A 23346-nucleotide genomic window follows, 5' to 3' on the forward strand; every position below is an offset into this window, starting at 1 on the left:
GGAGGTGAATGAGGGGAAGTGGAACTACTAATGAACCGCAGCAAATATGGTATGGTATGGTATGGTGGCTTACTGCCGCAAAGTTACAATTACATTTAGGGCACAAGTTTTCGAATTGATGTCTTAGAAAAAATCGCCAAGTGTTTCAGTTGTATCTCTAGTCAAACCTAAAGCTAGGTCTGCGATGTAAAACAACTCTACATTCTAAATTAGATTATATAATTATTTTAAATCATATAATATCACCTGGTTAGAGATGTCTGAAGGAAATTGGATTATATGTTGCAGGGTTCAATGCAACCCTGCAACGTAGGGACTATTGCTTTCTTGCAGTAGTATGTCTTTCTGCTTGATGCATCATCACCCCCATTCAAACGAATTGGTTCAATCGACGTAATGTGGCAGATATTAGGCACATTCCATTTCCGTGTAGCCTACCACAAACATGAAGCAAATATACATGCATTCCCAAGGCCTACATAGTATAATATACGACACAATTCTGACAGATCAAATGACAGAATAATCTCTAAAAGAAAAATAAGGCAATTTGACTTTATGGCCTTTGTAGGTAATCGTTCCATGCACAGGTTGCCAGGTTGGGACATTGCACCCAAGGAAAGGATAGCCACTGCCAGACCTGGCAACATTGACTATGCGCTGGTTAGTGTAAGAAGTATGGCGGACATAGAAAGCGAAAGGCTAGAATTGGCTCTGGAGAATTTGTTTGTGAGACACTGCAGTGGGAAATCTGCTCCGAAAAGCAAAGAATATTGCGGTGAATTTTGTAAGGTATGTTATGATACGAAATGTTATTTGGAAAACATATCTTTGGTTCTTGTTCTCTGCAATCCCAATTTGGATTAAATGCTTGCTATCAAACTAGCCTCAATAGAAGCTGTCTAGTAACGGTTAGATGCAACACAAAGCACTTTTTTGAAGAGGAACCACATATAATACTGTAGTTCTACTCATATGGGGATATGTAAATCTGACATTCTCATAATATACCACTTCATTTCTTCTTTAAACGTGCTACCGTTTGGTATGCTAGGTGAGTATGTTTAGCATGTTATTGCTAGCTTCAGTTATTGTAATCAATAATCCGCAGGACTTTGGTGGGGGATTGTGTTATAATGTGTATTAACCAGGTAGATATACTTTAAGAGTATTACGCGATTGTGATCGATAATTTTTCTACAGGATACTATATTTCCCGGATAATGCAAAATACCAAAACGTCAACAAAATCATAAAACACATTTCTAGAATGTTTTGCAAATGCATTTTTCAATACAGACAACGAAAACTTCCATGAGACTCGTTTATTTAGTGGCTTTTTTGTATTTTCTTACACAAAGTTGGTGGAAGAGCATACCGGAAGATGGCAGGTACCTCTTCCACAACTGAAAGTACTACGGTCTGCGCTCTGCAGTTTCACTACTGCAGCCGCTGTTTTTCCAGCCGAATGTCAGCACATCCATTACACCCTGAGCAGCCTGGCCGTGTAAGTAATTAGATGTGATAAGGTGTTTTAGTTTGTGATTGTGAGTCACTGCAAATTCAAAAAGGGTAGAAATGCAGGTATCCAAAATTTCTGGTTCTCACTCATTACAATTTTGAGTGATTTTGATGTTTCGATGATTTCATCCATGGGTTGTTTTTCTGACACTTTTTAACTGGGTATTTCCGTTTCTTGCAGGAGCTTTTTTGAGCTAATGCTTTTCTTCAGCAAAGAAGAGTTTTCGGAATACCCTTTAAAAGACATCATCGATTCCTTTCAGGTGAGAAATACATGGAAAATACTAACTAGTATTGGAATTCCCCTAGCTTACATTGGGTGATTCACGTTGGTAATAAACACCTTATCAACAAGTCTGTTCTTATCTACTTGGCAGGCATGCCATTCACGGTTGTTGCAACATAACAACACCTACATGCAACAAGTGAAGCAGGTCATCAAAGTTGGGGGACCCTGGGAAAGTCTAGTGCTTCAGGATATTCTGCAAGAGGCTTCTGTTCAACAAGCCGATGGTATGCTGTTCACATCAAAAAGTCCCTTTCTCTATGTTTTCTGCCATCGTTGTTTGCAGGGCTTCTTTGTGAGTTGGTCACCTGTGGCTACAAAACGTGATTGGTTGTTGTATGTCTTCATTTAAAATGAATTAAGCCTAAACGGACAAGCTTTCCCTTCAAGTGTTAACTGAATATCATAACTCTCTCTGTTACCAGTTGAGGAGTACTTCAGCTCGGAGGTCCCTCTGTTCCTGGAATTACGTGTGCGCTACTTGCAGGCGTGTGAGCGTTTGCAGGAGGCCATGGCCCTGGCCAAAAGCTGCATGGAGAACAGCAAGGCTAGCAAACACCTGTACTTCCACCAGGCCTACCTCACCTGCCTCTACAAGGCCTCGCTACATGAACACATGCACAAGGAGGTAAGGTTGAAAAAGGAGGTGACCAATTAAATGAAGATGAAAACTACATTTGATTTACATTCAAAAATAGAATTGGTATAAAATAATATACACTTTGCATTTTGCAGTTTCTGGAAATAATACGGTTTAAGTTTTTTTTAATGGATTTATTTTGCTTTTGTGTGAGGCTACTTTTGGATTTTTCTGGGTCACTTTTGTTGTGACAAAGGGACAACAATCATGCAACCTAAGAATTGTGGGGAGTTTAATGAATATATCATAGGTTGAGCTGGCCATTAAACATAAGTTTGAGGATTTTGCAAAAGCAGAACACTAATAGCTGGAAAAGTCTTGTGTTACGCTACTGTCATTTCCAGCACTAGCGCTGAATAGAAAATGGCTAACCTGGTCGGATTTTTGTTCTATGTATTTCCCAAACATAGATGGCAGAGATAGATGGCCGTGATGCGGTGGAGATCATCTGCAACACGGAGAGTGTCGAGGAGGATGAGCTTCTGTTGTCCCTGTGCAAGGCCTTTCTAAATCAGCAGCTGCAAAATGGGGACATGTACTACATCTGGTGAGTAGGCTTTTGCTGTGGAAACTCATGCAATACTTGTGTAAGCTGAATTGGATGTCAAATCTAGACTTTACAGAATGTTATTTCATATTGTATGTCAAGAGTGTAATCTATATTCCCATGACCTCCTCTAGGGACCTAGTCTTTTTATGGAGCAGGCTGTTTCTCCGAGCCCATCCGTCTGGACAGGGGTTCCTGGCGGAGTGCCATCATTTGGTGTCGACTGCTACCAACATAAGAGCAATATTCCCCTTCATCAAAGTAGTCCATGCTGAGGTACACTTGCATACAATTCCTCTCCATTGAACCATTCATTGACAAATCGTTAGTTGACTATTTTTTACTGACGTGTGTGTGTGTGTGTGTGTGTGTGTGTGCAGCTGGGCAGTGAAGGGGAACAGTTCTGCGTGGAGGTTTGTGCCAGGGGCTTGCAGATGTGTGATTTGCAAGCCCATCCAGAGATCCACTCCTTGCTGTGCAAGACCATAGCCTTCCTCCTGCCCTATGACCTGGAAGTGTGTCAAGCTTGCGCACTGCTGGTCTTCTGCCAGGAGCGCAGCCTGGAGGCCTACAAGACAGTGTGCCTACTCTACACACAACCAGAGCAGGAGCAGCACCCACACAACAACCCTGTCCCCACCAACATTCGCTTTTACATCCTCCAGGTTGGTGAGGGATTTAGGCTGGGAAAGTATCTGAATTATTACAGGATACAGAAATGGCGTACTTTAAATGTACCTTTTTTTTATTATAAATAATTCACAATTGGGGCAGATGTTTGGTTTGGGTGAGAACCAAGGAAGGCCACAGCGGTTTGGTGGGCTTGTATATGTATTATCAGGGTGTCCGCGCGATAGTAAAAGGTAGTAAAACATAAAATTGAAAAATTAAGGCCTTTGAAATGTAGTAAAAGGTAACAAACGCAATTTGACTTGGTAGTAAATTTTTCAATGTGACATGGAACGGCATTAAAGCGATTAAATCACACAACGCTTCGAGCATTCACCAGCAGCGGCTTTGTGCGAAGGGGGAGCAGCTCTCTATTAGAGGTCTGCGCGGGACACAATATTCACTCCCGCTCCCACCTTGTACAGTGCCACTCCCACCCGCTCCTGCAAAGAACTGTAATTTTTAGTCCCGCTCCCGCCCGCATCTATATCCCGCTCCCGCCCACAAATGCCTGCAAGGATGGATGTTCACTTTCTGTCTCAGGAAAGCCCTGTCCATTGGCTTAGAAAAAACGAGGGCGCACATAATTCATTAGGCTACCAGTATTGGTAACATATTTATTGGTAAGCCTGCATGTTTTCAACCGTACAAAACATTAAATAGGCCTCGGTAACTGAAACACGAAACATTCACATATTAAAAAAATAAAAACTCTGCAGGTCGGTACCAGCACGTCTAAAAGAAAAATGAAAGGTAAAAGTAGGTTTTGCTTATTGATGAGGGCTTCATGATAATTTGTATATTTTACTTTACCCTCATATTTAATTTGCGGGAGTGCAGTGTATCATCCCGCCCGCCCACACCCGCAAATGCACCTCTTTCATCCCGCCCGCAGCCCCGCACCCGCAATGAGCTTTCATTTTTCGTCCCGCGCTGCACTATTTTGCGTCGCGTCCCGCGGGAGTGCAGACCTCTACTCTCTATGTCGTTGTTTTGCGGTGCTAGTAGCAGCAGCACTAGGACTACAGGGATTGCGGCAGTGTCACATTTATACCTTTATAGTGAGTTGTAAGAGGGGCTTTGCATACCCCCGCCCTGCTGCTTGATGTCGTTTTGGTAGTAAAAAATATTGTGGAGGTAGTAAAAGGTAGTAAATTCATTTCTATGATTCCTGCATATAACCTACTCATAACTCAACGCTGACAGGGATATTTTTTTTACCCCCCAGGTGCTAAAGGAGCGCCTTTGCTTTGATCCTGAGTTCTGGAACCTGTTGACACTCAGGACTTATTGTCTGGAGCTGATCAGTGACCAGGCCATGAAAGAGGCCGTTCTCAGCGAGATGGAAGTGGACGAGGAACAGTACCCCGCGGAACCCAAACCAGATGGACACACGACAGACTTTTGGGTTCACAGCTCAACCACAAGCCTTGATTTTGCTTTAATCTCTCCTGGCCTACCGACACTTGAGTCCGGGGGACTAATGGACTGTCAGCCTGAGCCGTCCAAAAATACTCTACTAGTAAACAGGAAAAAACGCAGAAGGAAGCGGATATGTTTGAGACAACAGTCCTGGTCTGATGACGAGGCAGACGTTGACGATGACCCAGAGTTCAAATCCAACATGGCGTCGAACCGGGCAGATGGTCCTCGCAAATACTCGCTCAGGCGCAAACATACGGTGCTGGAAAAACACAAGTCTGACAAGCCCGAGCGCCAGAGAGAATACCTTTCAAGATGTGTGAAGAATCAGATCTTTAAAAGGAAAGGTCGAAAGAGAAGATGGCTGCAGGGTGTTCCCAGGCTGGATCAGGGACAAGTGCTTAAAGATTTTACGACGGTCAAAATAAACGGCAGAAAACGTGGACGGAAACCTTTCCCGAAGCTTGAACTTTCTTTCCCCGATAACGAGCTGTGGCTCCAGAATGAGAGGCGGGATGAATTGGAAACGACCATGTTGGAAAGAGAGTTGTTGGAGCCTTTCTTAAGTAACCCACATTCTGAAATCGGAGAAAGCATTGGACCGGAGAAGGTGACCTTGTACCAGAGTCACACACTTAAAGAAAATGAACGTGGGACTAAGGATGACTGTATTCATCTCATTGAGCCCAAGACGGAGGCGGAACCTAAGCCTACCGAGGAAGCCTGTGGAGTGCCAGCTACCGAGTCTGATAATACTCTTGGTAGCGCACTTTCGGAGTCCACCAGCGTTCTCATACAAGTGTTCCACAACTACTGTCGCCAAGAAGAAGTGTCTGGTGATTGGGACCCACAGCCACTGGAATCCACAACGGTTCGGTCCCAAAATGGTGACACAAAACTGGAGGGTAGCCCTGTTCAAACAGAAGAGGAGGACTCAAATACCCCGGTAAGTTGATTTTAAGGCAAAAAACAAATTACATCAAGATATTGGAATGACATCCGTGTAACATGATTCATATGGTGATCAGCTATACAATGGAACATTTGTTAATCCAGTAGTAGCTAGCTAACAATGCTATATACAGGAAATGGGTTAGCCTAGCGATTGTTAGTACTTGCACTTGGTTCTATGAACATCTGTACCGACAGCGATATATTGTTTCACTTCTTATGACAAATGTACTTGGATAAAAGCGTCTGCCTAAATGTCCTAAATGTTTAATGTAATCCATCTCATGACAAGGAACCTAAAAAAACGAAACAAAAAAACATAAGGTGAAACAATCCACATATGTAGTCCCACATGTACATATTCTTCTCTAGGGAATAGTTTGAATCGTGTCTTTCTTTTCCCACTGTTTGCTATTGGATTGTTAATTGACAGCCTTCCGCCCTTTGTATCTGTTTGTCTCCTGTTGTAGGCTACTAGCAATTTATCGTGGAGAGACCGGCTTCATCGCACCGAGTTATCCAGCCACCTGAGGCACTGCTGCACGCTCTGTGTGAAGGACTTCAAAGGCCTGAATGTGATGAGACACGCAATCTCCCACCTGCGGGGCAAGCAACTACTGTGCATATTCTGTAGCAGACGGTTCAAGCAGTTCCGAATAGCCAAAAGACACATTCTGGAGCATATTGACGAGATGCGTAGGGTCAAGACCGCCCCCGACCCGCCGGACGTTAAGGTGGTCCTCACCAGAGAAGGTAGCGTCATCCGAAACCTCCGCAGTCTTCTTAAAAGGAGTCTTCCTGGACAAAAGACCCATAAGAGCACCACTGGTCACCTATGGCAGGGGGCTCCATTCAAGGATGAACAGGTAGTCATCGAGGAGGACTTGGTCATTGTGAAAGATCCATCTTTCTTGGAGGAGAAGGGGGAAGGCATGGAGAAGGAGAATCCGGTGGATGGAAAGTGTGGCGCTGGTGAATTTATTTATTACCTGTGCCCCTCGGAGCGTTGTAATAAAGTATTTCTAAAGATGAACGCCATCCTACTGAAGCATGCCATCAAATACCATTTGAAAGAAGAGAATGTGTTGGAGAAGACGTTTCTATGGTCTAAGAGCAAATGCACAATCTGCGTAAGGTAAAGATATAAAGATGTTTTTTCTTTCTAGAGCGTTGATTAAACATATACATCTTCAATTTAATATTACAACCTTTAATTAATATTAACCCTTACTTCTTTCATGTATCTACTAACTACGTGATGGATTTGTATGCATACATCACTTTATATTGGCAAAACATGGAAAGAGTGTAATTGTGTGTTGTTGTTTCTATTATATTTGAACTGGTAGTTTTGCCGGGGGAAAAAGCAAGGAAATTACAGCTTCTGATGTGGCGCATGATAGTCTTAGCGTCATTGTTGGACTGCTTTTGAATGTTCTAATCTGAAGTAACAGCCTGTGCTCATTGTGCGCTTTCTGCAACAGGCCGATGGACTTCCTCCAGCAGTACAAGGAACATATGCAGCTCCATGATGCGCCCAATTGCCACTTCTGCTACCACCAAGACTGCGAGGGTCGCTTTGTTACCGCCCTGAAACTTAAAGAGCACGTAAAGACCCACCAACCGCTCAGAGCCCAGTGCTACAACCCAGAATGCAAACAAGTCTTCCCAAACCTCCAGGGCCTCTACGACCATGAGTGGAGACACTATGTCCCAGCGCCGCTAAAGCAGGATCTGGAGGCCCCGGCTAGTACTGTTAATCAAATCCCACAGAACTCTGAAGCGCCCTGGAAACAGCGAGTAAAGATTGAGGAGATCTGGCTGAGTGGCAAAGAGCAGAAAGAAAATTCTAAAGCACAAAACCTGGAGTCGTTGGACAGTCTCCCGCTCAGAGATGGGGAAACCGCTGAAACAGTAACGGAAAAACCCTCGGACAGCAGGCCTGCCATGCTGTGCACGTCCGGGACATCACCAAAGATAAATGAGCGTTCCGAGGGTCTAGACCACAACATAACTCTTCTTAACGGCCATGCATCCGAGGTGAGGGTAGACAAAACGCAAATGGAGCCAACCACTTCCCACATCGCTACCCTAATGGCTCTAGAAAACCCACTCTTCTTGGAGGAGTCGCTGAATGTCAAAGCTTGCGTGACCAAACTGACCCAGGTCCTGGACACGCCACAGATCACGGAGGACAAAGCCTCCAAATGTGACGGTTGTCCGCGGGCGCACTTCCACAGCGCTCCCCAAATCAGGTTACCGCCCTCCGCCTACCTCACGGAGACCGAGCTTAACATGCCCAAAAGGAGAGAAAATCCGGCGACCGTGAAGAGTACCAAAACTCTATCATGGAGGGCCAGGCGTGTGCAAGAACAAGAAGAACAAGCGGCGGCGGCGGCTCAGGCCCTCGCCGATGCTGCAGCAAGCAACACAAGGCGGCGCTGCAGCAGATGCCTCTCCTCCTACAATACCCCAAAGGAACTAGAGGAACACCAAGCACTCAATAAGTGCTCTGCACTCTTTGGTTTTGATACAGATGATGAAAGTGATTAAAACAATTGTAACTTTCAAAGCAGAGACGGGCTGTCCTGGCCCAACCAGGCTCATTCAATCTGGCCCCCTAATCATCCTCCTGTATAATTGGCCAACTCCCTCACTCTCCACCTCAAGCTGGTGTGTGGTGAGCGTTCTGGCGCAGATTGGCTGCCGTGCATCACCCAAGTGGGTGCTACACACTGGTGGTGGTTAGTGAGGTCCCCCCTTCACTGTAAGTGTCTTTGAGTGTCTAGAAAAGCACTATATAAATTCAATCCATATTATTATTATTATCTATAAACCAAATTAACCATTTTAAAATCGTTTGTAGTTCTCCTTGGTTAAAACAGCATTTAAAGAAGAGTTAAAAGGTTGTGGTGGCCAGGATTTGAAGGCGCTTTTAGACTTAACAGAATATGGTCAACAGCCTCTTTGCTACTGATTTGATATTGTAGGCACACTCGGTTCCTTGTTCCCCAATATGTCTCCCATCTCATTAAAAGCATTAAGTCGCCCATCTGCTTTGGATCAATCAAAGATCACCTTTTCTGTTTTAGGGGAAGTTATTTGGTTTGGATTGTTTTTCTCATTTTGTGGGAATTTCCTTTTCCTCAACAATAGTCTTCCGAATACATCAGGTTCAAAGCTGATGGGGTTTTCGCCCAAACATTTTTACAAATAATGTTTAGCAGAAAATGTCAAGTTGTGATTGTTTCTTTCACTTTCTCCATGTTCAGTGAATCTCAAAGAACTCACTAGGCTTTTAACAATATATATATAGTTTTAAATTGTGTAGGTTTTGAATTGCCTTTCAATAGTCTATGGAAGAATCCTTTATAATTTACTGAAAAATAAACAATGCTATCAGTATTTCAGATTAAAATATTTTCTACGTGGATTTATTAGCTAATTAGTTTCTACAGATATAGCAACATTTATTGCCAATATTTTCTGTGCTCAATATCAACATAAAATGTATGTGTTACCATTGTGTAGTACCAAAAACAAATGGTGGTTATTAATTACTATTTGGCATAAATTTTTGCTATACGATAAATACTTCGCATGAGTAACTGCAACAAATTAGGCCTACTCCTTCATGAAGAATTTCAACAAATTTTTTGTCACCACATGGAAATGGACCACAATATACTCGTGCAACTTGTTTTACTCAGTCAAGTATTGATTTTGCTTTTATTTTTTAAAGTTGTGTTGAGGCTGGAAAACCAAGCGATTACAAAACCAACTATTTGAAATGACAAGATCTTTGCAGTGAATTCTAGAAGTATGATTATCAACTTAACTCCCTAATATTACATAGCGAGGATGAACTGAAATGTAGGGTGTAATGTAATGAAAGGGTTATATCAATCATTACCATGACAATAGGGTCTACCATGTGTTGCTTAAGTAGGGTCAGAACATGGATCTGGCAAAGCAATGCAGAGGCACTACAGGCCTCCATTGGCAAGGCCTGGTGCAATTTTCAAGCAATATCTCTCAATACAGGCTTTCCCATGACTTACAGTGAAGCCTTGTGCAAGACCGATTACTTAAGTACTTTATTTATCAAAGGGAAATCTAAGGAAGAGCATACCAATGATACATGCAATAAACAGTGCAAGTGGGGTCCTGGAGAGTGGTATTCAGTAAAGAAAAAGCAGTACAGGAAGTTGTATTTCGTGGCAAAGTTTTGCTCAGAGATTTTCCTTGCACCTGAGATTAGGCAGTTACATTGGAGGGGGGAAGCAACTTCAAATAAAAATGAGTGCCGACATTTTTTTACATAGATTTTCTAGGAAAGAATGTTAGGAAAAATAAATTATATTAAAAGTTCCCTTTCAAAATTGAACGTGCAAATCAGAAATATATTAACATCTATGCCAAATACCTGCAAAAAAAAGCAGCATTTGTGATTTCCCCTGGCTTAAAGTGGAAGACCTGGTTTCAAATGATAACATTACAGAGAAATAGAGGAAGACAGCACTTAACGTCACCGAATAGTTAGGATTACATTGGAGACATGTAGCACTACACAGTTTAAGTTTAGTGCAGCATTACCTGTTCATCCTGAAAAAGGGTTCATGTATCCCTAGATTACTTAAACCTTTAAAATAGTACGTGTTCGATTGTGCAAGCGTTCCACTATCAAAAGGGGACATTAATGGCAACCGCCACTCTCCCGGGGAAAGCAGTTTAGTGTATTTGCATAACAGCGTGCTGAACGCTGGATAAGACGGGTATACACTGGCCTCAATCTTCTGGCATAGGAACTACAGCATAGCAGAAAAGGGTGCTTGGACGCCGAGATTTTGTGCCATTCAGAGGTTGAGAACCTCAATGGGTGCTGTTGGTGCTCCAATCGTAAGGAAGATAGCTGACTTTGGTCTTCCCAGCAGAGAGGATGCCCTGCAAGTTGCTCTTCTTGGGTGAGTCACCCATGTGCTCCAGCACCCAGTTTAAAAGCTGGGAAGTTGTTTGTAGCATGGGTAGGAACATTGAAATGGATTAGTGCATGCTTTACATAGAAAAAGGTCTTCAAAATAAATATTCCGTTAGACAATAGAATTAAGAAACAGAGTTATTTAAAAAACATGTACAACTTGGCAGGCAAGGGAGATTAAAGGTATTGTTTAAACGTCCTTACTGTAACGTTTAAACGATACCATTTGACTCTTCAAGTATATATCCGGAACGTTAAATACATTTGTTAATTCCCCTTGAAAGTTACCTTCTCCTCTGTGCCTCCAAAGTCAGCCTTGTACCACTTGAAGATCTGGCTGAGTCGCACTTCTCGTTTCTCTGAATCCACCACACAACCATCATCGTTCTCCAGGAAGGCTTCGGCGGCAGTGCGTAGCTGGCTGTCGATGCCCTGCAGAGTTGTGGAGTAGTGATGATGATGAGCTCATTCAGCTTACGCTTTGTCCCGTGAGGAGCTACCTTACTTCTCAGCACATTAAAAGGGTAGTACAAATTAAGCAATGTCTGCCTGTGTGAAAGAACATCATAGTAAACATGTCAATATGTTGCGATTTTTTTTTGCCCCCAATGATTCTTTCTGCACGTTTAAATAAAATACAGACATTGGTTGCAAACAACCGCTTACTGAGGTGATAGTTTAATCTTGAGGTGTATGCCTTAGTAGCTAATTGACTACAAAACTATAAAAATGTTTAACAGGACAGACTAAGCAAGTGGTCTTCTTATGAATGCCCTATTAAATCCTCCTTGGTAGGATTATCAAACAAAACACAATTAAATGAATGTATAGTAAAAAAACAGTTGAACAGATCCCATGTGGTCTAATGATCACCTGTGGGGTGTAGGTCTTGATGGGGGGGCAGCCCGATGCCCCACAGTTGAGGGCAAAATGAATGAGGGGTTCCGCGTCTGGCAGTGCAATCTTGTGGGAGAGCAAACGCATGGAATGAATTAATGGATTGGTGCGCTCATAATTATGCAAGTGGTATCATTCTGACATTAGAAGCAGTGTGATGAGTATGTACGGCACATATACGTGTGTAAAGTCATGCAGTGTTTTAGGATTTCCGCAACCAATCCACCAATCATTACAGCTACAACAAAATACATACGTGTCATTACTATACACTTGCTAGTCAGTCCAATTACCAGACATAGGAACTATTGGTACGTTTTTCTATTTTACTTAAAATCATGACAGCGTGTGTGGACGCGCTGTAAGAGGCTGATACCTGCAGGCGGGGATCTGTCTTTGAGAAGGGCCTGAGGAGCTGAGCCATGCCCTTACTGTTCCCCCTCAGGACGCCGTTCTCAATGTCCTGCAGGGTGAAGACCTCTCCTCCAATCAGGTAGCTCACATAGTTGAAGAACTATGGAAACAGAACAACAGCTCAAAAACAGGTGGATACCTTATACACAGGTGGATACGTAATACACAGGTGGATACTAGTACACAGGTGGATACGCAATACTCAGGTGGATACTAGTACACCGGTGGATCCGTAGTACACCGGTGGATCCGTAGTACACAGGTGGATACTAGTACACAGATGGATACGTAGTACACAGGTGGATACGTAATTTCTCCTTGGGGATAACGGTCGTGTGCTACTTCGAGTCAGTGAAGTAAGAAAGCTTAAATCATTCTTTACTATCCTCACACACTTTCTGTACTCACTTAAAAATAAGTTGAACAAGTGGCAGAAAACAATAAGGTTTACTGTGTTAATGTTAAGACAAGGTCCCTTTTCCGTCTTTAAGGTGATGGCTTATCAGCCGTTTTGAAAATCTACCTCTTCTGACAGCACAAGTGGGCGTGTCCACTTAGATGTATGACCGATAGATGAGCAACGTTGGCTACAGTCCACTGGCTAGGCTCATAGACTGATCTATCCAGCACACATCTAGTCGGACACGGCCACTGTCGCGACTAATCACACTCACACCTGGTGGTATAATACGAACCTTTAGAGACTACCGCTAGAGACTTCGATGATTGGTTAACAAATGTACAGAAACTAGAAGAGGCTGTGTAGTAGAGAGTGGAGACGGGTCGTGTGGAGGGCGGCGGCGGAGGCGGCTGTACCCGGTATCTCTGCCACATGCTGGTGGGGGGGCCCAGGCGCAGGTAGCCGTGGATGACCAGGGCGTTGTAGGTGTTGATGAAGAAGGCCAGCTTCTCCTCCCTGGTCAGCGACGCCAGCTCCACGCGCTGCAGCTGCACCGCCATGTCGCAGTAGCGCTCAAACAGAGGGCTCACCTTCATGGCCTTGTAGTCCACACGCTGCACACACAAGAGTTATCAGAGTATTCATTATTTATTTTTGCAAACGTTCAAAACACTTTTTCCTTACAAAAAGAAATATGCGTCTCACAATTTAAATCACGTCGAACCAAGGCCTGTAACAGTTTAAAAAAAACAAAAACTAAACAAGTAGCCTAACCATTGCAAATAATTTAAAGCTGCAAATAAAACGGCAGCAAATGGACTATGGGAATACTCAGCGTTGTGATCTTCTCTACACGGCCGGGATTAAAGCTGCGTCTTGCGGCGTTGAAAATAGCAGACACACTTGGTTGCTGCGGGTCTGCTTTCCCGAACTCACCGTTGTGTTTCAGGAGCATATGTTGCCGCAGAGTACTTTCTGGTAGCTCGATTTCGCTTGGCATATTTTACATTTCACCTTATAATCTCCTATTTCTTTAAAGTATTTCAATTCTTCGCTGCGCTTTGCTTTAACCGCCATTTCTTAACTTTTTGAATTCTGGCGTGCCTGCACACGGCACGGAAGGCGCCAAACAGAAATGGATACATTTAATTTGCTTTGTGCCCACGGCATGCGTTAGTGGCGCCGACAGAAAATTGATACATTTACTTCAGAAAACTTTGTTTGTGTGTGTATATGCATACGAGTTAAGAGATATATTTTGAGGAAAGTTTGTAATAAATGCTATCGCCTTCCGCCAGCTTTGGCGGAGTGACATGCCGTCAAATATCCGCCACAGATGACTGCTGGCCTGCCTCTGTACGAGACGATTTGGATTGAATGACGAGACGGTTGTTTGACTTCCCTCCTACAGCTCCTTTAAATTGTAGTCTACAGAACATTCTAATTATATAAATATGGCTAAAACGTGTACACCCATGTCACACACAAGCAAATGCACGCACACACACACACACACACATTACCTTGCCATCGGCCGAGAGATGATCAGAGAACAGCTTGAGGACTATCTCCCTCATAATAGAAGACAGCTCCGCAGCTGAGTGTGACAAGAACAGACACAGACACAAGAAGGCAGACATATGGTAGTCTGGTTAACATAAACGGACAAGCTTTCAATTAATTCATCATCAGAATTTGTGATGCTGAAATACCAGAAAATATAACATGGAGACGCAGAGAAAACCACAACATGCGGACACATACACGCACATTGGAAAGCCGAAATTACAAAAGCCCCTTCGCAGTGCAATTGATTAAGCAGTGTGCTTAGTTTGATGCCAATCCTAGCCCGGGGAAGACAGCGACCAACAACACCCAACAAGCTTTCATTTCAAGAAGAGGTCACCAGCACCCTTACAGCCACCAGGCAAACATGGCCCTAGCATAGGGAAGCAATGTGTTGTCAGGGAAGACGCGGCGACAACCAGAGACACGGGGGGCCTCCTCTCTCATCACTTCATTCAGACCTACCCTGGAGGGGGGTGCAGGCGGCCGTCTGTCCCGCATTGAGGGCCAGTGGGGACTCGTGCTCCAGCAGCCTGTACAGAGTGTCCCCTCTGCAGCTGCCCTCTCCGAAGCGGCCCTCCGCCCGCTTCCCAGAGCCCTCCACGCTCACCATGTACTTCCTCTCAAGCAACCCTAGACCAGTCTCACAGGCCTGGGCTCTAGCTTTTTTTGATTTTTTAACAAACACGCAAGTACACACACACACACACACACACACACACACACACACACACACACACACACACACACACACACACACACACACACACACACACACACACACACACACACACACACACACACACACACACACACACACACACACACACACCTGCAGTAGTCAACGTTTGCACTGGTTGAAAAATTGTTTTTCCATTTTCTGGATTCAAATTTCTAATCTTTATTTACTTCAGAAGAACCTTACAACTAACCTTCATCACTTAGATATTCATATGTAGGTGATTCTAGGTTGATAGAGAAAATGAGTCATGTTTTTGCTTCCATGATAACCACCACACCCTAACAGTTAAGGCCGGTTGTTTTATGTGTGCGGCCAACTCCCTGATCTCGACATATAGTCTGAGTCATAGTATTTAGCAACATTTGACAGAAAATACTGTGATCAACTTGTAATTGCTCAACATGTAGGTTCATATTGAATCTACAGCCTTAATCCTAGCGGTTACCACCATTTTCAGGTGCTGCTTATAAAATCAGCCTTACTCACCCATGCCCTTCTCTTTCTGCAGCCAGTCAATCAGCTGTTTCTCAGAGAAGCTCTTTTTGATCAAACTCAGCCCCATTCTATGGGACCCAATCACATTGGACCCTTTGAAGTCCTCTACCAGGCTCGCCAGTTCATCCCTCTCACACACAAACTCTGAGATGGTAGGAAGACGCCAACATGGACACAACAATATGAAACATTAGAAAATGTAGACACAAGCACGTTTGCCCCTTTGTGAACCAATGGGAACAGAGAGAAGACATGAAGAAGCTCCACATGTGATGACTACACACCCAATCCCAGGCAAAAAAACACGTCTGTTTGACCAGCATTCCATCCATACCAGGCCGTTATCATCACATTTCACTCATCAAAGAATTGAAGGGAGAGGGTGTCCCTAGGTATCTGATGTTGACCCTACTGGCTCAATACAATGCAACTCTCTCAAATGCAGATACAGTCGATTAAAAGGCAAAACGTTAACGATGGTACGCTGTTCCAACAGTTGGCCTCAAACCATCTCACCTCCGTCAGCCTCCCCTGTTCCTTCTTCTGATTGTTCATCTTCGGGCAGCGGTGGCGTGTCGGTGGGCTCGTCTCTCACGAGGTGCACCAGTTTCTGCAGCTCCTCTGGATCCTGGGAACGTCCACAATGGTCAACAAAGAACCGTCCAAGAGTTACATTGAAACGAGTATACTTATAAAAATAGCACCATTGTTCGCCATCGCTTTTTAACAGAGCCGAGTTAAAAGCAACGGTAAATACATAGCTCTTCAACGGTCCTAATAAACTCATTAGTGTGATGAGTTTGATGACCTTGTGTAAACTCAGGTTAGCTGCGAGGGAAATCCACAGCCAGAGAAAAACCCTGACAATATGTCTTACTACTCTTAAGCCAGGTAGTTGATGGGGATTACCCAATTATCCTAGATAGATCAAAGTACCACTCTGTCCCTATAAGAACATATAGAATATTTTTGGTTACCCCTTCTCACCAGTTTCTGCAGGTCGTCATTACCCCCTACGTGGACTTGGTTGAAGAATATTTGGGGAACTGTGCTTCGCCCAGTCAGTTCCTTCACCACAGCCCGCAGCTCTGGATGTTTTCCCAGATTGACATCGCATACCGGCACGCCCAGACGTCCAAGAGTGGCTTTGGCCTGCACACAGTGGGGACAACCCTGGATAGAGTACACGGTTACCCGGCCGCGGGCACTGTTCTCAGACTCTCCCATTTACCCACCTATGGAGAAGTGAAAAGAATAAAGTTAAAACAAGGAATAAAGGTGCGACCAGTCAATGCTGACAAATCGGCCTAGTGTTGAGGACACACTGTGCGGAAGTAAGGTGCCAGTTTCCCCGAATCTTTGCAGATTGCAATTTAGTTCCTCAATGATCAAGCCAAAATGTTTGCCAATGTGACATGCCCCAATGAGCGATAGAGCACTTTTACAGTCCATATCTAAACCACACCCACTTTCAAACTTTGTAAGAGGGTCAAAGTGTGGTTCAGTGTGTACGCCCCTTGAGTACATTGGCAACAACCAGAGTAAATGGTTATTAATAACCTAATAACCTATTTCCTAAAAAGCTTTATGGAAAACAAAATTAACGATTAAAAATGTCTGGATTCTTAACTATTACAACGCAATCAAACCTTTGCAGTACAAACATTGTTCGTTAAATATCAAAACTAGTTCGCTATACACGACTTGTGTTTAAGGGCGCTTAACATCTGATTAATAACAAGCTAACGTTATTGCTAATAAAATGCACATCTGTTACCTTTAATTCTGCCTTTCTCTTCCAGGCTGGACAGAAAATACGCGATTGTAAATCACAATGCTTTATTTCGAAATAACTAACATATTTATAACCACCTAATCTTTGCAGTTGTGTTAAATATAGAACATTGCTACAGCTAGACGGACTACCGAGCTTCCTTCATATCACTTGCTTGTAATCGAGCATAGTGCTTTCCACCGCGACAACATTGTGCGGAACCTTTCGACGTCGATGTGTTCCTACACGGGTGGCGCTTCTTGTGCGACACGTTCATCCGTCGAAAACGAAACACCTGAGTTCTCACAGGAAGCGAAACCGAACTACTATCATTATGTAGAGGTAACCATATTATGGTGTCAAAGATGGCAGGACTATCAGATAAGGAGCGCATTGGCTGCGCAAATTTACTGAGATTGATGCCAGAAAGTGATGTACGATCGCTTTGTGAGACTGTCACAAGTAAAAAGATCCAAGTAGAAACTACCCGAGGTAAGATCACTTTCCAAGTAGCGTTACTTTGGGAACGTACCTCAATGTGTACAAGCTGTGACAAACTGCTTTAATGGTGTTTGCAAATTATTACAGCCGCAATTGAAGCCATTGTGTCTTACTCCAACGATGCGGCGGAGCTTTTCAAAAGGAGGAAAGTGCATCGAGATATAATTTTCAAGTACCTCGCCAATGAGGGGATCGTCATGCCAATTCATTGTGATAAAACACTACTAGTGAAAAGGACCTTAGAGTTTTGGTCATCTGGAAAGGTGAGTTTCTGTGTGTACGATTATAAAGTTAATTTAATCTTGGATATTTCATATTCTTTGGATGTTAGATTTTCTATTCGTAGTTTACGATTATTCACGTATGTTACAACTATTTGCATAGTTTTGCAAGCGGGGGAGGATGAAGAGCAATTCAAATATTTAGATACTTAATGCAGAAAAATGCTAATAGCTTTAGAGCAGGGGTCTCAAACTCAATTTACCTGAGGGCCGCTGGAGGTAGATTCTGGGTGAGGCTGGGCCGCATTAAGTTTTCCACAAAAAAGTACAAATATCCAGTCTTCTCAAGCTCTACTATTAACAGTTCTGTAACATGAATGCTTTTTTGCACCGCAACTTTCTCTGTGCATATAAGACACGTTGGGATGCCCCTGTGCTCTACAAAAAAGTATTCCGTCTCCCACTTTTCCTGAAATAGTCTGTGCTCGTCACTAACCTTTCTATTCACGGCAGGTTTGAGAAAGACATGACTGGGGCTGGAGAACAGGATATATTTTCCTTCCACTTTGTGTCACTCCGGAATCACGTTTCAACCAAGCGACTAATGTTGCTTATTCGCGTTAGCAAACTTGACAACAAGCCCCCCGGAAGGGGTCCCAACCCTTTCACAGCAAAGGCTTTATTTAAAAAAATATATATATATAAAGCCCAGGGCTTTATATATCTATTTTTTATAAAGCTTACTGCGCCCAACAACCTTGCGAAGACGGGGTGAAATGTGCATAAGCATTTTTCACCGCAAATGTTGGTGCGTGTGCGTGTGTGTGTGTGTGTGTGTGTGTGTCAAGCCCGACCCGTGCATGTTCTGTACGAGCCCGGCCCGGCCCGACACATTAACTGTAATTATGAGCCCGAGCCCGATTTCAACCCGAATTTTTTTTTAATACATGTGTAACTTATGATATATAAATTTAGATTAATATGTGTCGGCCTCAACTTGATACAAAACACTCTTTCACACGTCGATATTTCCTCTCCCACTGGACACACAGGAACACACACACACACACACACACACACACACACACACACACACACACACACACACACACACACACACACACACACACACACACACACACACACACCTACCGACGTATCCAGGCCCATGCAGTTATAAAATGCAATCAAACATGTCAGAACATAGACAGCCTACCAACGTTTGCAGTGAAAAATAACTGACCCACATTTCATGCTCAGGGATATGAAGCTCCACAACTTCAGGAACTCGGTTGCTAAGCGGTTAGTTTCAGATGCTTCAGTAAGATCGAAATACATCAGAGGAGTCAAACAGGAGAGAACCCGGTCAGGTGCATGGTGTTTGGAAAGAGATACACACAGAAAGGGCGTACCTCCAGTGCACACAGACTTGGGAGAAGCCATACCGTTGGCCTAGCACATTTCACCTCCGTCTTATGCAAGGTTTTTGTGCGCAGCAAGCTTTATAAATGAGGCCAACGGGCAAGCGCAGCGACTCGGCAAAAAAAATAAAAAATAAAAATAAATAAATAAATTAAAACGTGCGGGCCGCACTAACACTTAACTTTGATATCAAGTAGGGGGCCACAAAATATCGTCCCGCGGGCCGCAATTGGCCCACGGGCCGCGAGTTTGAGACCCCTGCTTTAGAGCGATCAGATACTTCTTCTACTGATGAAAGTGATAACAATAAACAAAGCATATTGCTGACCAATTTATTCAATTTATTTTTTACCCATGACATATAATATCACAACCTCAATGTGACACACTTCAACCCTAACTAACTTACCCTTCCATCACTGTTTTCTGTCTTTCAGGAGATGCAAAACTAAATCTTGTATCTAGGTATAACTATTATACAAGTGTATTATTTCTTACCACCACAACAATTCAAAACGTGATTATTGTCGTTATTTATTATTGCATAGATAGTCCAATTCTGTAGAACTTGAAAGACTCTCAACCTGTAGCAGCTGTTTATCAATTACTGTTTTCCAATACCACCTAATCAGTTCAAAGATAGCCCTAACCCAGCAAATAACAACAGTTTAAAGTAACGTCAACCTCTATGTATTCATATTTCCTGGTTGATACATACTGGTTTATTAAAGGGCTGACGTTCTAAAACCCGCCTCCTGTCTACAGCGTGGGCAACCAACAAGTGGAGCAGATCCAGGGCGCCGACCTGGTCCACCTGCGTCTCCTGGCCCTTGTCAAGGACGAGCGTCTGTTCCTCAACCCAAACCTGGAGCCCCACGGGCACCGGCTTATGTGACCAATTTATTTAATTTATTTTTTACCCATGACATATAATATCACAACCTCAATGTGACACACTTCAACCCTAACTAACTTACCCTTCCATCACTGTTTTCTGTCTTTCAGGAGTTCTCTCGTCCAGGCCCAGAGATCCAGTCCACAGAAATAAAGGCTGAGATAACGGTTGAGCAATCGAGTGAACAGTTTTGCCGGTGGTTCTTTCAGCTCCTAAACAGCCAGAACCCCTCCTTGGGCCAGGAGCCTCAAGACTGGGGACCACAACACTTCTGGATAGATGCAAAACTAAATCTTGTATCTAGGTATAACTATTATACAATTGTATTATTTCTTACCACCACAACAATTCAAAACGTGATTATTGTCGTTATTTATTATTGCATAGATAGTCCAATTCTGTAGAACTTGAAAGACTCTCAACCTGTAGCACCTGTTTATCAATTACTGTTTTCCAATACCACCTAATCAGTTCAAAGATAGCCCTAACCCAGCAAATAACAACAGTTTAAAGTAACGTCAACCTCTATGTATTCATATTTCCTGGTTGATACATACTGGTTTATTAAAGGGCTGACGTTCTAAAACCCGCCTCCTGTCTACAGCGTGGGCAACCAACAAGTGGAGCAGATCCAGGGCGCCGACCTGGTCCACCTGCGTCTCCTGGCCCTTGTCAAGGACGAGCGTCTGTTCCTCAACCCAAACCTGGAGCCCCACGGGCACCGGTTTATATCCTCCCCGCATGGGCTGGTGCTGGTCGCCGTGGCCGGAACCATCCATCGGGACAACTGCTGGCTGGGGATCTTCGAGCAGGTGTTTGGCCTTATCCGCACGCCCATGGAAAACACCTGGAAGATAAAGTACACGGATCTAAGAGTCAGAGGGGCCGGGACTCAAGATGGGGCAGAAGGAATGTCACCAACGGTGACCTGTGACTTTGACGAGCTGCAGCGCCAACATAGATCCTAATAATCAGGGTAATACTGATCTCGGGATTTGGAGGGTCCCTGGATGCTCATGGTTAGGTTTGCACAATGAAAGACAATAGGATCATATGTAAAACTGTGCAATGAATTCATTAGTTTATGATATATACTATTTCCGAGGGGTTCGTTTTAGTATGTATGGTTTCATGTATGCCTTATCTTTTCAGAAAATGTGGACGGGAAAAACTGAAATCTTTTGCTTATTTTTTATGTGAACCAATGGGAACAGGGAGAAAAAAGTAAGTTAATGAAGCCTAAGGCAGATTCATAATGACCAGTACATACATTTAAAATAAGTTATTTCAAAACCGATGTGCGAAATGTAAAAAACATTGTTTCAGTCTCTTAGTTTGAGGCACTTAGTCCACCATATCATCAAGCAATGAAAGAAAAATCATACATATCAGATATTGTAAAATCAGGCTGCCCCTCCAATTATGTGCATTTAGGCAAGAAGCTTACTCATAACGAGATAACAATCTGAAACCAAAACCATCTTTCAAAAACGTCTGTTGCTGCAATAACGCGAAGAGCGCATGAGTCACAATTTCTGTATGCTGCACACATATGGACTTTGACATGATGGCAAAAAAGAAACGTACTTGAGTGGCAAATGGCCACTCAAGTAAGTAAGAACGTTAACGTTTTTGACTCATTCAAACCAGGCACAGCGTTATGGGTGGGTCTGACGGACCTAGGACCACCCACTGTTCAACAGGCCCACCCAAAACTTTTCTTCAAAAAAATAAAAGTAAAGGTTAATATATTATAATCATTATTATTATTACTTTTTTATAAAGGCTTCTGAAATGCTTTATTGCAATGCAGCAAACTTTGTTGATGTTGATGCTTGATCCGAAGTGAGTTAAAGTGCTGTTAATCTTCGTGGATGACCGTGAATTGCCGGTAGGCTATTGTATTAGTTATTATCTCGTAGTAGCCTGTGTTACGTATTTTAAGAATCTAAGCTACCCACACATAGACCCAATGAAGCAGGACCAAACATATAAGCCGTAAATACCATACATAGCCACAAGGGGAGCAAGACCTTACTGAAGGCTGTAATAAATACTTCAGCCACAGAAGGCAGCACCACAGACCAGACGAGAAAGCCGAGCGTTATCTCACATTGGCTCCCCCCCCACTACTTCCGGACCGCGCTGTTCAGACCACCGTATAACAGCCTACAGATCGAGCATTGTCTTCAGAATCTTCTTGGCAGCTATTAGACATAGATGGGTTTATGTTTTTGATCAGCTAGGAGACGCTCAGCACGTGCTTAGAATACATCTTCAATCTCTCTTTGCTTCAGAGTATCAGTTTACCATACCGAAAATACTTTATACAAATAAAGTCTCTTTAAAGCTATTCCTTTGGATTCGACCTTTTTCCTTGAACTACGCAATACCTGCTACATTTGAATGCATCTTCTGTGTATGATAAGCCAAGCTCAGTCTGTTGCTAATGATGTCGAAATATTGTTGAAAACTTCAAACAATTAAACAGAATTATGAAATAGTCGGCCTCGTGTTATACAAGCATAACTAAACTATTTGGAATATATTCGATTCCTGACCACTTTTACAGTCTCTAGGCCTTAAATCGACGCGCTAAAGCACAGCCAGATATACCCCACAGGGTCACCCAAGAAGTTTCAGAACATTCTGATGTGGAGTTTCAAAATAAAAGCCAACCAAAGTTTCCAATATGAGACATATACATATAACAGGGCATTTTCTTTTAAATTGAATCCAAAATCATATGTAATATGTCTCATATTGGAAACTTTGTATATACAGGTACGGCAAAAAACTGGGTCGGCTGGCTTGACCGCCGATCTCGATGAGTCGGCTGGCATGACCGCAGTGAGATCGCGGATAGGTCCGTCCTATGCAACGAAACTTTTTACAATGCAGCAAAATATTTAAAGAACATCAAGCTATTCAAATCTCTATATGCATAGATAATATAACAGTAGGCTATATTATTCAGTCATTTGTATTAGGTTAAACAGGGATTT

General features: G+C 43.2%; 3 protein-coding genes across 5 annotated transcripts; 2 read left to right on the forward strand and 1 right to left on the reverse strand.

The window, feature by feature from the left end:
- Positions 1–9: 9 nt before the first annotated feature.
- Positions 10–11081, forward strand: LOC130373002 (zinc finger protein 654-like). Its single transcript, XM_056579188.1, has 11 exons — positions 10–792; positions 1362–1507; positions 1703–1784; positions 1899–2034; positions 2233–2435; positions 2858–2994; positions 3129–3270; positions 3375–3659; positions 4892–6031; positions 6507–7171; positions 7521–11081. Exons 1-11 carry the CDS (start codon positions 559–561, stop codon positions 8587–8589), a joined length of 4239 nt encoding a protein of 1412 aa, XP_056435163.1. The 5' UTR covers positions 10–558; the 3' UTR covers positions 8590–11081.
- zgc:152951 (uncharacterized protein LOC569013 homolog) lies at positions 10119–17602 on the reverse strand. Of its 3 annotated transcripts, XM_056579189.1 has the most exons (11): positions 17306–17534; positions 16516–16763; positions 16045–16156; positions 15520–15672; positions 14757–14954; positions 14249–14322; positions 13142–13339; positions 12288–12425; positions 11888–11977; positions 11303–11446; positions 10119–11037 (listed from the first exon to the last, which is right to left on the reverse strand). In XM_056579189.1, exons 2-11 carry the CDS (start codon positions 16753–16755, stop codon positions 10909–10911), a joined length of 1476 nt encoding a protein of 491 aa, XP_056435164.1. In that variant the 5' UTR covers positions 16756–16763; positions 17306–17534; the 3' UTR covers positions 10119–10908. The 3 variants fall into 3 exon arrangements, with proteins under 3 accessions (XP_056435164.1, XP_056435165.1, XP_056435166.1); XM_056579190.1 differs by lacking the exon at positions 17306–17534 and having other exon boundaries at positions 16516–16979; XM_056579191.1 differs by lacking the exons at positions 14757–14954; positions 15520–15672 and having other exon boundaries at positions 17306–17602.
- LOC130373004 (uncharacterized protein C3orf38 homolog) lies at positions 17476–22844 on the forward strand. The gene is made up of 5 exons (XM_056579192.1): positions 17476–17794; positions 17891–18066; positions 20212–20337; positions 20452–20645; positions 20946–22844. The coding sequence occupies exons 1-5, from the start codon at positions 17656–17658 to the stop codon at positions 21307–21309; spliced, it is 999 nt and encodes a 332-aa protein (XP_056435167.1). The 5' UTR covers positions 17476–17655; the 3' UTR covers positions 21310–22844.
- Positions 22845–23346: the final 502 nt, after the last annotated feature.

Source organism: Gadus chalcogrammus, chromosome 20 (genome assembly GCF_026213295.1).
Source record: "Gadus chalcogrammus isolate NIFS_2021 chromosome 20, NIFS_Gcha_1.0, whole genome shotgun sequence".
Classification (NCBI taxonomy): Eukaryota; Metazoa; Chordata; class Actinopteri; order Gadiformes; family Gadidae; genus Gadus; species Gadus chalcogrammus.

Bases quoted from the DNA above. Each gene is read 5' to 3' on its own strand.
- zgc:152951 (XM_056579189.1), bottom strand. From the start codon at position 16,755: ATGGGAGAGTCTGAGAACAGTGCCCGCGGCCGGGTAACCGTGTACTCT. The intron at 16,157-16,515 runs GTGAGAAGGGGT...GGACGTTCCCAG, and splicing joins ATGACGACCTGCAGAAACTG to GATCCAGAGGAGCTGCAGAA. The intron at 11,447-11,887 runs GTGATCATTAGA...ACAACTCTGCAG, and splicing joins TCAAGACCTACACCCCACAG to GGCATCGACAGCCAGCTACG.
- LOC130373004 (XM_056579192.1), top strand. From the start codon at position 17,656: ATGGTGTCAAAGATGGCAGGACTATCAGATAAGGAGCGCATTGGCTGC. The intron at 18,067-20,211 runs GTGAGTTTCTGT...TCCTGTCTACAG, and splicing joins AGTTTTGGTCATCTGGAAAG to CGTGGGCAACCAACAAGTGG. The intron at 20,646-20,945 runs GTATAACTATTA...TCCTGTCTACAG, and splicing joins AAACTAAATCTTGTATCTAG to CGTGGGCAACCAACAAGTGG.
- LOC130373002 (XM_056579188.1), top strand. From the start codon at position 559: ATGGCCTTTGTAGGTAATCGTTCCATGCACAGGTTGCCAGGTTGGGAC. The intron at 2,436-2,857 runs GTAAGGTTGAAA...TCCCAAACATAG, and splicing joins ATGAACACATGCACAAGGAG to ATGGCAGAGATAGATGGCCG. The intron at 3,271-3,374 runs GTACACTTGCAT...GTGTGTGTGCAG, and splicing joins TCAAAGTAGTCCATGCTGAG to CTGGGCAGTGAAGGGGAACA.